The sequence below is a fragment of the Pangasianodon hypophthalmus genome, chromosome 18, assembly GCF_027358585.1.
Source record: "Pangasianodon hypophthalmus isolate fPanHyp1 chromosome 18, fPanHyp1.pri, whole genome shotgun sequence".
In the NCBI taxonomy this organism is placed as follows: domain Eukaryota; kingdom Metazoa; phylum Chordata; class Actinopteri; order Siluriformes; family Pangasiidae; genus Pangasianodon; species Pangasianodon hypophthalmus.
This window is the reverse complement of record NC_069727.1, coordinates 4,130,615-4,146,432: the sequence shown is the minus strand read 5'-3', so window position 1 is coordinate 4,146,432 and position 15,818 is coordinate 4,130,615. Positions and strand designations below refer to the sequence as shown.

The following is a 15,818-nucleotide window of genomic DNA, read 5'->3' as shown; positions in this document are numbered from 1 at the left end:
GATGAGGAGGTGAGACAGCTGGACAGACTAAAAGACTAAAGCACCGCTGCATCGCTCTCTTTAGGTAGATGAAGCACAGGCTCCACTATCAGCACGGCATCGTGTGCGATGGAGGAAACCGTTTAACCAAAGCAAAAAAATAGCTATTAAATTTCACACCCCACTGTATAAGCGGATTTCTATAAACATACTGTTTTGTGACAAAGTATTGTATTGTTAAAATCACTTTACACATAAAATTGAATTGAATCATGCTAACCAACCACTGCTAGCTAGCTTCTGCATTTTTTAAAAAAACGAAACGTTTTGATGCACATTAACACCCAACTCTGCTGCACTCCCCCAAGTCCTGATAATGATTAGCTTATGCACTTCTATTTGATGGTTCGGAAACAATAACTCTCGTGTCACACGTTATTGACTTTTCCTATCAAGCAAATTTCCCTTGACAGTGCTCAGGAGTAAATTAAGCCAGGGGAGGAGAAGATGGAGGCTTCACGGTTTGGTGGCAGGGTGGCGGCACTCATAGCTTTTTAATGGTGGAGAAGACTCGGGGTGTTTTGTGTGAGGCTTTCGAAGGTGTAGCCAGGGGCAGTCATTACAGACATATCTTCATCTCGATCTGGACAACACCAGTTGAGCGGGAAAAGCACACACTCTCACGTTCTCATCTTATAGGTTGTTTTGCTAGAGATTAAGCAGATGCTGTATAGTTGTAGTAATTGTAATTATAGTTGTAAAATAGTTGTAAAAAAAGTCTGCAGCAAATGAATCTAAATGCGGCCATCCTTCTCTGTTCTACGTATCCCATAATCCTGTGCATCAGCAGCATGGTGGAAAACTGGGAGCAGATTGTGTACAAATGAAATATTTGTTAATCAGATTGGCCATTACCTTGATATCTTGCTGTGATGTCTTATTGGTCTGTTTTTTAAAACGCAACTCTTCGAGAGCTATCGAGGTTCGTGTAAGAGAAACAGTTTGAGAATATGTAACGATATCAGCGTGTAGATGTTCCACTTTATCTACTCGGACAGGACTTGTTGTATTACGTGCAGTACAGAATATATTTATAAACATGATGATTCTGCGTCTCTGTCTGTAGGGTGCACTGCTTCCACTATCTCATCCCCCTGGCCAAGCAGGGCAACTACGCCATCGTGGCCAACGCCGCCAGCATGGACTACGACCCCCTGGTGGTCAAGCTGAATAAAGACATCAGCGCCATTGAGGAGGTAATGGGAGCCGCGCTGCAGCAGCACAAGTTCCAGTACATCTTCGAGGGTGAGTGTGTGAGCTTTTTTTTTTTTTTTTTTTTTTTCGTTGTGCATGTGTGCGTTTTATGTCTCTTTGACTGAAGCTGTGATAGTAATCATCCATGGACTAATAAGCTCATAATGTAGGGAATAAATTGCAGGTTATTATGGGCAGATTGTATATGACAGGTTGAAGAGTGTCTATAAAGAGTGTGCTGTAAAAACAAAATGATAGCTGGCACTTAAGGATTGATTTTTAGACGTGATGGGTTTTATAGCGAATGTTTTCGGGCTCATACAGTGCCTTTTCCGCATTTTGTAGTGTTACAACCTGGAACTAAAATGGACTTAATTGGGATTATTTATCGTGAATGTACACAAAAGAGCCCATAATATATTGTTGTGATTGCACAAGTGTTCACCCACGCTGCTGCGAATCCTCTTAATTAGTTTATTTTTTTGTAGGCACTCAGCTTTTATGCATTTGAGTACAGTAGCTGACTCAAAAATAGGCAGAAAGAGAAGTCTTCTTGCCATGCCATATATGCCATATAAGCCAATCGACACATGAATCTGGAATGACTGACAGTTGCGTATAAATGTGTTTTGAGCTCTCTGATATTATCTGGCGCTCTCTAGAAGCCCCGCCCCTTTATTTACAAAACCTCTGCATGATTGTCATCTCTTTGTAAACACACACAGAGTTGTCTCTCGCACTCATGATGAACTTGTCTTAACACATCTGCTTTTATGCGTATAATTGCATGTCCATCGCTACCTTGCAACAGCTTCCTGATCCAGGCATGAGACTGATTTCAATATGTTCTTCTTTTATCAAAGGAATTCTTAAAGGTCATCTGAAAAAACATATAATATACACGAATTATGAAAAAGTTTCGAAGACATTTTGCTAAAATAGTCTTACAACGAGGTGTTAAATTTAACAGTTTATGAATAAATAGTGATTAAAAATGTCTGTCTGTGTCTGTGTCTATGTGTGTGTCTGTGTCTATGTGTGTGTCTATGTCTATGTGTGTGTGTCTGTGTGTCTGTGTGTGTGTCTGTGTGTGTGTCTGTGTGTGTGTCTGTGTGTGTGTCTGTGTCCGTCTGTGTGTGTGTGTGTCTATCTGTGTGTGTCTATCTGTGTGTCTATCTGTGTGTCTGTGTCTGTGCGTGTGTCTGTGCGTGTGTCTGTGCGTGTGTCTGTGCGTGTGTCTGTGCGTGTCTGTGTGTGTGTGTCTGTGTGTGTGTGTCTGTCTGGGTGTGGTTTTATGGTAAACACCATGCGCTTGAAGAGGAGCTCCAGGAGGTCTGTTTTAGTTAAGATTCACGCACACACCTTATTAATTACTGTACATAACATCTGTTTTCCTACAATTTCAAGAAAAGAAAGTAAACATTTCTGCTTTCCTGCATGTAAACTTTTCTAGTATTTTGTGACTTTTTTTTTTTTTTTAAAAGAGACTATATAGAAATATACTGTGTTCCAGGCTGTACTACAAAACACTACAAAACATGGAAAGGTTATAATTAAAATATTTTCCCCTGCATTATACTCCTTTTAAATTTTCATTTTAAGCCACAGCTTGTTACAAATAACTTTGTGTAACTGATGGCTCCTGTGCTTTTAGCCCAAATCCCAAGAAAATCCAGCTTAATAACAGAAGATCAACCAAACATCAGAATTGTAACCAGGAGTGAGAGAAAGCTAGTGAGTCATGATGTTCCCTCTCTCGGTGTGCTGTACAGGTCTGGGCCATCTGATCTCCTGCATTCTGATCAACGGAGCTCAGTACTTCAAGCGCATCAGCGAGTCTGGAATTAAGAAGATGTGCAGGAACATATTTGTGCTCCAGCAGAACCTCACCAACATCACCATGTCACGCGAGGCCGATCTGGACTTTGCTAGGTAACACACACTTTACATCTGATCATTCAGTTCATTTGCCCTGTGAGCAAGACGTATGCAACATCATCACTCATTATACCATAGCACTGTTAAATACTCGATTCTGATTTGTCAAAAGGTGTTGATTAATTTTCTATTACAGCAGCTGAAAGTCACAGGTTTATATTAATGTGCTCATTCTATTATGGTATTGTTTCTATAGTAACAACTTACACGGGGACTTATACAGCGTACATAGTGTATACAGCGTTGGTGTTTTCTATAAGGAGACGTTTATTTAACTTTTATGGAAGGAGTCTCCAGTTTCGGCGCTTTGTAACAGTCAGAGGTACAGCCGTAACAGAACAGTTTAACGCTTTGCAATTTCCTGGTAACGTGACGCCTTATTAACCTCAAAACAGATTAAAAAAGAGAGAGGCTGGTGAGTGAACGACCTTTTATAGCTGCTATAACCTAAGAGATAACAGGAACTAACTTCCATCACTTTACATGTAATGATAAATGGATCAAAAGTATGACTAGCATTTGTTTTATAAATAAAAAAAAAAATGTGTTGCTGTGATATGAGAGGAATAAAACACTTACAGGATGTGCTCTTGTTGGAAAGTAATCAACTTTGAGAAGGTAACTGTTACTCATTACGCCTGCTTGTTGCTGATTATTTTCCTAGTACAGCGTCAGAAGAGTGTAGTGTTGCGATGTTGTCTCTCTCTCTCTCTCTCTCTCTCTCTCTCTCTTTGTGTGTGTGTGTGTGTGTGTGTGTGTTTGTGTGTGTCTCTAGGGGCTTGCATGTGGGAGGTGCAGATGTTGATCTAAATTATATGCTACAGTGTTTACACACAGCTGGCATCTGTTGTTTCACCAGACACATCACATTTTAGTTCACTACCTTAATCTATGTATTTATATATATATATATATATATATACGTATTCATTTATAAGCACTTTTGTTTGGTGTTTGTGCCTCGGGCTCACATCATTTAGTGGCACACACACACACACACACACACACACACACACACACACACGAAAAAGCATGAGTAAATTGGTCATTACTTTGCAGCTATTACCACCATAATATTTGCAGATGTACAGCTGTTGTTCTGGTACTTAATTTAAATATTTAAATGCTACACAATGCCTGTACACGTTATGTGCCTTTATTAATCCGTTTTCATCTTTTATACTTTATTATTGTAAGGGATGCACAGATAGCTTTTTTTTTTTCTCCAGACTGAATATGAGTAGATGTTTTATGATATTTGTTGATAATGATACTGAAATGAGTGACGTATTTGGTATTAATCGATCGCTGAATGTTTTATTTCTCACTGTTTATGTTTAAATAGCAGCCATGAAAAGCGCTCATGGTGTGTCGTTCTTTATACCGTTAGCAAGCTGATTTTAAATGAAGTGCATTAGCTAGCTAGTTACTTTGCATCGAGTGAAGAGCAGGTTTTGTTTCAGTCATGTATAGCTGTATATAAAGTACACTTTTGTTTTAATTCCGTTCACGTCTAAATCCCTTGTTGTGAATAACCGATAGAAGCTGATCGTCAAGAACAACATACTGGGTCAGAGCTGTTATGTTCACTCTCCTAGCGCTGTCTGTAGACCGTTATTCTCCTCGTGCTCAGCTTTATGTTTAAGATGTTTAATCAGGTGAATTGTGTGGTAGGAGGATGTTGTAGTTCCTCTTGATATTTTCACGGTGTGCAGTCTGCTTTGCTCTGCTCGTCATCGTTAATCGTGAGATACGTCCAGATCTCTGTGATTTGTTCATTAGAGCAACATTGTGCACTAGGCTTACGTCACATAATGTCACCTGGTATCAGATATTGGTATTAGAGCATTTTTATGAGTAAACTAGGATTTAATAAATCATTAGACACCAACAGGAATAAGGACATGACTGAAAGAGGGTCTGTACGCGTTCTCTCCAATAACATGTTTTCACAGTTTGTTCTCAAGACTCAGCGTCGCATCAGGCATTTTTTTTTCTCTCGTTTGCTAGTCATTTTTCACTCATAATGTGTGAATGTGAGAGTTTGTGCAGTAAGACGGTTGTAAATAGCAGATCTGTGGATGGCGGGAGGCAGAGAGAAACAGAGACACCCCTCAGGAAGAAGGGAATTGTTGGCCTGGCTCCCATCTGAACTCCTGCTTTGGGCAACTGGGCCAAGGACACAGTAATAACCATCGATTGGAGCTCGCACCCAGAAAGAGGAGTGTGTAGCAGTAGAACAGTGACGCCCAGCAGCTCTGACACGACGTGAACGCTTTGGAAACAGTGACATCTATCGGTGTGAAAAAAAAAATAAAAAAAAACAGCGCTGTGTGTATGAGAGACTGCAGATGATTCATTCAGAGTGTCGGTGTGAGATGTGAGTGTGTAATTGTGCGCAGACAGTCGAGTGTGTACGACTCTGATTGTGTGGCGAGGGATTCATGTTGTTAATCTGGTGGTAAGGATCTGATGTGTCTTAAAATCTTGAAATGACCTTGGAGAGGGTGCGGAGAGAACAAGAGGCAAAGTGGAAACTATTACACACACACACACACACACACACACACACACACACACACACACTTGTATTACTATACTTTTGAGGACCATGCATTGATATAATTGCTATGCTACACCTAAACCTAATGCTAACCTTAACCTGAGTAACCAAAAGGAACTATTTTGATTTTTTTTTTTTTTAAGATTTTTATTTATTACTATTATTATTATTATTATTATTATTATTATTATTATTACTATTTTAAATAAAAGCAGCCAAATGTCCCCACAAGGTAAAAACTGTCAGATATTCATATTAATGTGGGGGCATTTGGTCCCCATCAAGATATAAAAACATGTGTACATTTGTGTATACACACACACACACACACACACACACACACACACACCATCTGCTCTGAGCCTAATAGAGTCCTATTGGTGTTTCTGTAATGTCAATTCACCATCACCTGGATCAGATGAGAGGCCGCACATGTGTGTGTGTGTGTGTGTGTGTCTGTGTGTGCACACATGTATTAGTGTGCATTTTTTGGTCTTGGTGGGCACAGGGTCCCCACAAGGATAGGAATATCCGACAGTTTTGACCTTGTGGGGACATTTGGGGACATTTGTGTGTGTGTGTGTGTGTGTGTGTGTGTGTGTGTGTGTGTGTGTGTGTGTGTGTATACACGTGTGTGTGCTTCCTGTTTTTTTTCTCCGCTCTGCTGCGTCTAATTTCCAAAACTGCAGGTGGACGAGAGCTAGGATGGCTAGATCAAAGATAAAGAGAGAGGGAGAATCGATGGAATGAACTGTGTCACCTCATTTTGTCCAGCTCTCAGAAGCTCTGTGGTGCATTTATAACCTCACACACACACACACTCACACACACACACACACACACACACACACACACACCTCACAGCATTGTAGCTCACTCTTGACTCCTGACTGAAGGCGACTGGAAGGCCAGAGTAGCATGATATGGGGGGAAGAAAGCAGCGTCTCTCCTCAGCTCTCCTCACGTGTGGATCGATGAGGAAGAGGAGAGTCCTTCCTCAGGCGAGGCGCTCTGTCTGAAGCCTCCATGCCGCATTATCAGCTCTTCACTCTCGCCACACTACATTACCATTCTGTTGGTAGCAGCACTTTCCTTTTTTTTTTTTTTTTTTTCTCTCCCCTTTTCTTAATTCCCCTGCAGACTTGCCCCTGCAGTGTGAGGCGAGAGAGAGAGAGAGAGAGAGAGAGAGAGAGAGAGAGAGTTGCGCTGTGCTTGCTGCCTGGGGGATGCAGGCTTTATCGGGTTGCTTTGTGGGCTTCTTTCCGGAGGATGCGCAGCTCCAGCGTGAGGCTGCACATGTGGCTCTCTGGGGATCTGAGGAGTGTGAGAAAATGCGATCACAGCACTGGGCTAACTGAGGATACATGTGATGAGCTCAGATTGGCAACTATAGAAAGCAGAAAAACTACCAGACTGCACTGTGTCAGGAATAAAACACTTGGGAATGTGCTGTTATAGGAAAATAATCAAGGACCAGGGTGCTGGTGCGATACGGCTCGACCCAAAGCTGATCCGTTTCCTATAACAGTATGCGTTTTATTCCTCTTATACCACACGGATGTGCCAGTGATTACAGTTTTCAATTTATTAATGAACGACACGTCATACTTTTTTTTGATCATTTATAGTTACATTTCATTTTGTGCTTTGTTAAATAACAGCATGTTTTTTAATCAGTTTATTATTAGGCTTAGATTATGGAACGTCTGCTAACAAATCCCGAACGAGCTGTTACTATAGAAACGATTACAATGACCAATAAGATTTGAGAATTTAACAGCACTGTAGTATAAGACACATTTAAACAAATGAAAGGCTACTTAAAGGAAGAGTTTTTCAACATGAATATTAGCCGTGTCATATTAATTCCATGTAAATAACAGAAAACCTGTTTACACAAACTTAGTTCTAAAAATTAACCTCTCATGGTAGTTGTTAGAGCAATAAATACATTTCTATTCGAAATGCATTATCCAATACAGTTGGGTGTAAAAGTTAGTGCACCCTCAGGACAAAATAAAGAAAATAAAGTAATTTTATTCAGTTCAGTTTCTCAGAATTTTTGCAGCCACGGGCTCCTTTAACTGTAAAATAAATTCTTCTACAAATTCACTCATGGATTCAGTCCTGTAAATAAGGTAAAGATATTCATCTAAGGAAAGACTTCGAGACTAGTTTCTCAGTAACAACCTACCTTTTTTTAGCTTATTAAATTCAAGAGAGGAAAAAAAGAGAGGCTGGTGCGGAAACGAGTGTAGCCGCTATGATGTAAGTAGGAACAGAATCTAACTTGTTTTGCGGACATGAAATGTAACTATAAAGGGATAAAACATACAACATGTCATTCTTTACAAACAAAACATTGTTAGCGTAGGCAAACAGCTGTGGCATAGAGAGGAATAAAACACTTAAGGACATGCTGTTATAGGAAAATAAACAACTTTGGCTTTTTAATAGAGCCATGGAGCTTTTTATTCCTGAACTTTCCACCTACACTTTAGGTCATAGCTGACCTTATTTATACACCTAGTTGTGTATAAACCTCAGTTTGAGTTACTGAGGTTTGGGTTAAACCTGTTCAATTCATGTAATCAATCAGCAGGCTACCAACTACAAGAATCCAATAATAAATGTGAAATCTTTGAGTTGTGATGTATACAGCTTTAACAAAATAGATAATCACACACCTGCTGCTATGCTTTACAGACCCCGCTTTTGAGAACCACCGATTTACTGTGTTAAGACATTAACAGTTTTAAACATTTGCATCTTTCTTTCTGAAGAAATATTGCTATAAATTAAATAAAATCAAATAAAATTTGCCTGGTTTTTGGCTTTATACCTAAAATCAATGTCCTTCTTAGCCACTGAACAACGTTTTTTTTTTTTTCTCCCAACTTTCTCACCTTCATGCTTCCTGACGTTTCTGCTTGGACAGTTTTAGTCCAATCTTCTTGACATATGATTTAAAACGCTCTCGGATTTCATACACTGCCTGTTTCAGATCAGGTCTGGAGACTGAACTTCTGAAACTTTTGCACTCACTTTAGAAACTGTTTTATGATGTTCTTCTCCATTGTTGGAAAATTAGATTTACAAGAAGCTTTGTAAGAAGTTAAGAAAACTTTCTCGTCCTCGGAGATTTATTGTTCGTGTAATGGCACTAGTTCACCTTGTGTAGTTGCGTAGTTTAGATATTTATTAGTGAAGTTTAATGGCTGATTTTAAACTTCTGTTATAAGTCAGTTTGGTGTAAACAGTTTGGTGATTTGCTGTTGTTTTCTTTAAGCACAGAAATGTCATGAGGTTTTTTTTTTTCTGTAGTAATCACACATATGATGAGGTATATGAAAACACCGGTTGTGTGTTGCATGTCTCTGCCTGTAAGTATGTTTCAGTTTTCGGCAGGAGTTATGTTTATCCCTGCTATGACATCATTTTTTTGGGACTGGCAGGCAAAAAAAAATAAAACAAAACTGTATTTATTTGCCTTGTCAGGATGATGGCCCAGTGTGTTTACACACCACCGCTCCTCAGCACGTCCTGATAACCACAAGAACGAAACAGCAGCTGTGCCTGACAGCACTGTGGTGTGTGTGTGTGTGTGTGTGTGTGTGTGTGTTTCGGGCAAGGTCCTTATGCCTGTGTATTTTCTCCTTGTCTTCTTCACTGCAGTGAAACTGACTCTCTCTCTCTCTCTCTCTCTCACACACACTCACTTGCTCTCATTTCTTTTGTCTTTTCCTCAGGACACACCAGCATGTTCATGTTCATGTTCATCCGTCCTCCATCTTTAAAAATAAACGAGCCGTCCGGACGGATTCATTTAAATCTTAAAACCCAGATCCCCGAGTGAAAAAGTGTCACTCTGATAAAAGCAAAGCTCTCCTTCCAAATGTTTTCCCATTAACAGGAAGGCAGACCCCAAGCCGAGGGAGGCAGCATGAAGGGAAACACGCATTCGCATTTGTTACCGCGGTGACAGTCGTGTGCGTTGTGCTTGATGGAGATGATCACTCAGATCCTCTATCTCTGCCTCGCTTTTTTTCCCCTGTCATCCCTCCTCCTGTACGGTTAACTAATGTGTTGTTGAGAATGCGCTGACGGAGCCACGAACCCCTTAATGGGTTTAATATAGTGCATGCTGGGAATTAGAGGAAATGAATTGTGCTGATTCCGGTCCTTTCCGTTCTTCCCATCTCCGCACGTCCTGCATCATAAATTTGCCTAACACTCCTCTCCTGTATACAGGACACAGAAACACGGGCTAATTAAAACTTAATGGTACACAGAGAGCACGCGCGCAGGTGTCAGCCCGGTGGAGGACAAAGTGTGTTCGCTTGTGAGAGATTGTGTGTGTTTGAGAGTGAGTGTGTGTGTGTGTGTGTGTGTGTGTGTGTGTGTGTGTGTGTAGTGCTGGTTGTTCATTATCATTATTATCTGCTCCTAATGGGAAGCGGGGTGGATGGGAAAGTGCAGGGGGTTAAAAAGCCACGGAGATCGAATCTGCTTAACAACTCACTGCTGCTCTGGTAAATGATTTTAAAGTAGTTGGTAAATGAAGTGCATTAGCGCTGGCGGAGAACCCCACCAACACCGCGGTGCACATGTAACAACACTATCACACACACACACACACACACACACACTTAACCTAAGTTTTAACCTTCTAAATATGAATATTGCATCTGGTGTATTCTGCCTTCTACAGTTATTATACAATTATACCACTAGTGAGTGTGAGAGAGACTGTGTGTGTGTGTGTGAGTGAGTGTGTGAGTATGTACGTGTGTGAGTGTGAATGAATGTGTGTGGGTGGGTGGGGGTTACAGAATTACTGGTATGTCCACTCAGAACAACTTTAGTGAATAGATTTTTTAGACGTATTTGAGTGTGTGTGTGCGTGAGAGAGAGAGAGAGAGAGAGAGAGAGAGAGAGAGAGAGAGAGAGAGAGAGTGTGTGTGTTTGTGTGTGTGCGTGTGTGAGAGAGAGAGAGTGTGTTTGTGTGTGTGCGTGTGTGAGAGAGAGAGAGAGTGTGTTTGTGTGTGTGCGTGTGAGAGAGAGAGAGAGAGAGAGAGAGAGAGTGTGTTTGTGTGTGCGTGTGTGAGAGAGAGAGAGAGTGTGTTTGTGTGTGTGCGTGTGTGAGAGAGAGAGAGAGAGAGAGTGTGTTTGTGGGCGTGGGTGTGAAATGCAGGTGACGGTGTGTGTTCTTTAAGCACTGTGCTTTAGTCATGGTGCTCTTCTAATTTCTGTAGAACATAACCTCGCTAGTTGAGGATTCAGCATCACAGCCCTGAGAATAAACTCCAGTGAAGCGTAATTGTCTTTCTCGCTCCTCGCTGTGAGATCCGTGTTCAGCGTGAACAAAAGAGGCATTTATTATTATGAAAGGAAGTGTGCTCTGATAAAGGGGGGAATTTGCGCTATGCTAATTCTTTATACCCAAGGACATTTTTTTGTGGGGAGAGACAACAGACAGGCGTCATGGATCTGTGTGTGAAAATCCACAATAACACACGTCTGATTTACTGCAGGCTTTCTTCCTTTTTTCTGTAGCATCCCTAATAAATATTGAAAACTGACGTTAAATACACACGTCTAACGTTTGCTAGGTCAAACATACGCTGTTAGATTTTATTTCACCTTAATGAACTCAAAACATTCTCCTTTTACCTCGACTGTTGTTTTTAAAGCATGAAAATCGAGACGAGAAACTCATTTTTTTTTTGTGATGAGTCAGAGTGATACAAGCGTACTATGATGTTAAATTGCAGCGCTTCTACACATAATGCGTAAAGGGCAGCAGGTCTAATTTGGGGCAAACATCAGTGGATATCGTGGCAGCGTAATATCATGTCTCCTGTCAAGCCTTGTTTTACTTTATTAGAAGTATCTTACCCTCTCGCAGCGTTATTGCAATTTTAAAATGTCCAATTTGGTGTGCGAAGTGCCCAACATGCCATTTTTGGCTAACTCGCAGGTCCAGCGTCGGCCTCCTGCCTGGACTTTGAAGGTCAACTTGGCTACATGGGGAAGAAAGTCTGGATTAAGGAAGCTGAGGAGAGAGGTGGTGTTAAAACCTAGTTGGCAGCTCATTGAGAGTGCAGTCACAACGCTGAATACCTGAGAGAGAGCGTGTGTGTGTGTGTGTGTGTGTGTGTGTGTGTGTGTGTGTGTGTGTGTGTGTGTGTGTAAGATAGAGGTTAGAGAGGCAGAGATTCCTGCTGGCTCAGTGTTTTTTCTCTGGGCTTTGCTGGTCCTTGGTGAGCAGCAGCATTCTGTGCTACGGAGGAAAAAGAGAGATGAAGGAGAGAGCCGACACTCGGTGCTCTGATGAGCTCAGGGACGTACTCGGTGTTTGAGCTCTTATCGCACTAGTTGTGATTGTGCTACCACTGCAGAAATACAAGTAAAGTGTGTGTGTATGGTGAGTGCTTACCTTGACTTTACGAGGTTATGAATGTATTTGCTTTTCCCCTGCTGGCTGAAGTCACATGTTGCATCATTATCTGCAATAGATTATGCTGTTTTGTCCCCAAAAAGTCCAAGGAAGATTAATATAATTCAAATGTGTGTGTGTGTGTGTGTGTGTGTGTCGTCTACCTAGCAACTGATGCAAGGAGGGAAGTAAAATGTGTTTTCATCCGTCAGTAGAGATGTTCTGCAGCACTTCTGCCCCCTAACTGCAGAACAGTGCTACTACACCTCTCAGAAAACAGCTAACTTAATAAACATTATTTGTTAAACATTAAAGCTAAAATTAAAGCCCATACAAAGTAATAAATATAAACTGATAATGCATGTGAGGTAAAAAAAAAAATTAATATCAACATGCAGGTGAACTGAAAGTGAGTGTTTCTCTGTTTTTCTGTCTCTCTCTCTCTCTCTCTCTCTCTCTCTCTCTCTCTGTTTGTGTCTGTCTCTCTATATATGTTTCTCTGTCTCCACTCTCTCTCTGTCTGACTCCCTCTGTCTCTCTCCGTGTCTGTCTCTCTGTTTTCTTCTTCTCTCTCCCTCTCTCTCTCCCTCGCTCTCTCCCTCTCTCGCTCTCTCTCTCTCTCTCTCTCTCTCTCTCTCTCTCTCTCTCTCTCTCTCTCTCTCTTTACAGGCAGTACTATGAGATGCTGTACAACACAGCAGATGAGTTGTTGAACCTGGTGGTGGATCAGGGCGTGCGTTACAGCGAGCTGGAGTACATCAACGCACTGAGCCTCCTGCACCGCAGCCAGACGGGCGTGGGAGACCTGAGCGTCCAGAACACACGCCTGCAGCGCCTCAAAGAGATCATCTGCGAGCAGGCCGCCATCAAACAGGCCACCAAGGATAAGAAGATCACCACCGTCTGAGCACGCGCACACAAAACACATACCTGTAAAAACCTGTATATGTCAGTTCGCTTTTTCACTTAATGGCCAACACTAGAAGATGAAAGAAAGCATTGCACACATACTGTTCACACACACACACACACACACACACACACACAATTAGTTTTTAATGAAATAATCCCTCGGAGCATGTCTCACCAACCGCGGCTTCACCTCGTGGAATAAGCAGATGGAATCTGGACGCGTGACTCGAGGACACTGTCATCTCATTTTCCTGTAATATAAAATCACTGCTCTCGGTTATATGGCGCCTCACACACACACACACACACACACACACACACACACACACACACACACACACACAGACACACACAGACACACACACACACACACACATTCCAGGTTGTGTCCACAATCACACACAGCAGATTAGAGCACTGGAATTATTATCTGAGGCTTCATGCGATGTGTTTTGTTCTCTTAGGAGGAGAAAGGCATTCTTTTATTCTGCATTTCTTTGCGTTTCTTCAAAACCCTGCCGTTTATTTCAAAAGAAGGATGATTGATTGTATATCGTGTCTTTAGAGCTCAGGCTCAGTGAGGTGTGTGTGTGTGTGTGTGTGTGAGAGAGAGAGAGAGAGAGAGAGAGAGTGAGAGAGAGAGATAGATAGATAGATCTCCAGCCTCCAACTGCAGCTATTAAACCTTTAATTCGCTTCTTTTTTTTCACTTAAGTCTTACTCACTTAGTCTGTCTCTCGCTCACTCACTCACACGCTCACTCTCCCGTTCACACACACACGCACACGGAGAGCCACAAATCATTCATTCTTTCTGCCCCATGGTGTTTTTAGTTCATTAACTCGGAAGAAAAGTGCTTAACAAGAGAGGGAGAAAGAAAGCCCTGTCGATACAGAAACACGGGCACCAGGCAACGGCGCTCCCTGAAGCCAGCGCAGCGATACATCATTATGACTCGGTGTCAGGAATCAATAACGGCCTACGGGGGCTGCTGAACGTATTAACGTGGAGAAAACATCCTTAATATTCCGGCTTCATTTGAATGATCACGTGCATATGGAGAGGAAGCGACGGGGAGGTTGCAGAAATATCACAAGAGTGAAGCTCTATGGAGTGAAGCTGTTTTTCTGAGAGCTAGTTAAACCTGAAGCGTTTGACCTTAACCTCGCAGTTTCAGGCTGTTTTTTTTTTTTTTTTTTTTTTTTTATAAAGTTAATCACCAGTCCTCAGCAGAATGCCCAGAAACTCCAAACAATTTTATGTTTTTTTAGAAATCATGTTTTATTTGTTCTGTGGGTTTTCACTGTTCTATGGGTTGATGTTTTGCACACAGCTGTGTAAGATAATTAGTTACTGATTTCTCTTGCTTTGAATGTATTTTGCGTCCACTATATTCATATTTCAACATACTGAAAATTGAATGAAATCTCCCTCATTTTCATTGCAATTCTGTACAATAACATCAAAATGGAAATAAATAAAATGAACTCCTTTGTCTTTGTGTTATTTCATTATGGTTCAAATACCACAATGTTTTTTTTTTTTTATTTTCTCTCTCGCAGATGGTGCTAAAGGTGTAAGAAGAATACACAATAACTCAGCTCCTGTGCTGACTTAAAAGGATGAATATAAGTGCAGTTATGTTCCCTTAACACGTAAGATTTATTAAACATGCCTACCTTGTTGGTGCACTCTGTAGATATTTAGTAAGAGAGACTAAAGCTCATCTTTTTCCATATACAGTGTGTGTTAATTGTCCTCTTCTCTTCTTTATCAGTGTCAGGTGTAGGCTGGATAATTTTAGTTTTTACCACAGCTATGACAATGAGGTGTTTAAAAGCCTAATACACTCATACCAGTGACACACACACTACCAAGTCAGGGTCACTGATAATGGACCACCATTCCAATAATGCCCAGTTACACAGTATGTGTGCAGATTGTTAGGTAAAGAAGAGGTATAGCAGGTTACTGGGTAAGGCAATAAATAGAATGACAAAAAAAGCATAAAGTGCATTAAGATAAAAAGTTATAGATAGAAGGTTAAAAGAACAGTGATGCAGTATCCTCTCTGAGAGCCAAAACCAGTGTCTTAAACCTAACAAATAGGCAAGTTTTCCGTCTCAACTTCAAAATATCAGGGTTCTCTGAGAGTTTGTTCAATCCAAGAGCAGTTTAAAAGCTAAATTCTGCTTCTCCTTGTACTTGGCACAATTAACGAACGAGTTACTAATGACCTGAGAGTCCTGCTAAGCTTTTATTGCTTAAGCATTTCAGCCTGATACGCTGGCCCTAAACTATGAAACGATTTATAGACTAGTATCTAAGAAGTCAATTCTATAACATGCTGGGAGCCAGTGTAAGGATTTAAGAATCAGGATGATGTGATTTATTTTTTGGGTAGTAGTTTATTCCTTAGCAAGACGGTATTTTATGTGTAGTTGATCAGAATGGCCCATGAGTGTATACAGTACTGCCAAACAGTTTCATTTAAGGTTGCTTATCAGACATTGTGTGTTTCCATTAAATGCTGTTCTAATTTTAAAGAGCAGAATGCATTCTACTGTACTCTACTGATGCTACATTTTCCACCACAACAAAGTATAAAAAGTTTATTTGATACACTACATGGCCCAAGGTTTATGGACAATTGATCGTCACACCCGTATGTGCTTGTGGAAAATCCCATTCAAGATTTAGTCTTTGCTGTTATAATAAGCTCCACTCTTCTGG

The 15,818-nt window shown here is 41.0% G+C and overlaps 1 protein-coding gene across 1 annotated transcript in view; it reads left to right on the top strand.

The window, feature by feature from the left end:
* Nucleotides 1-14,576, top strand: part of exoc4 (exocyst complex component 4) — a 154,380-nt gene extending 139,804 nt beyond the window's left edge. The window contains exons 16-18 of the mRNA XM_034313148.2: nucleotides 1,106-1,284; nucleotides 3,006-3,165; nucleotides 12,843-14,576. Coding sequence (XP_034169039.2) covers nucleotides 1,106-1,284; nucleotides 3,006-3,165; nucleotides 12,843-13,080 — 577 coding nt within the window. The 3' untranslated portion in view covers nucleotides 13,081-14,576. The remainder of the gene's footprint in view (nucleotides 1-1,105; nucleotides 1,285-3,005; nucleotides 3,166-12,842) is intronic.
* The last annotated feature ends 1,242 nt before the right edge of the window (nucleotides 14,577-15,818 follow it).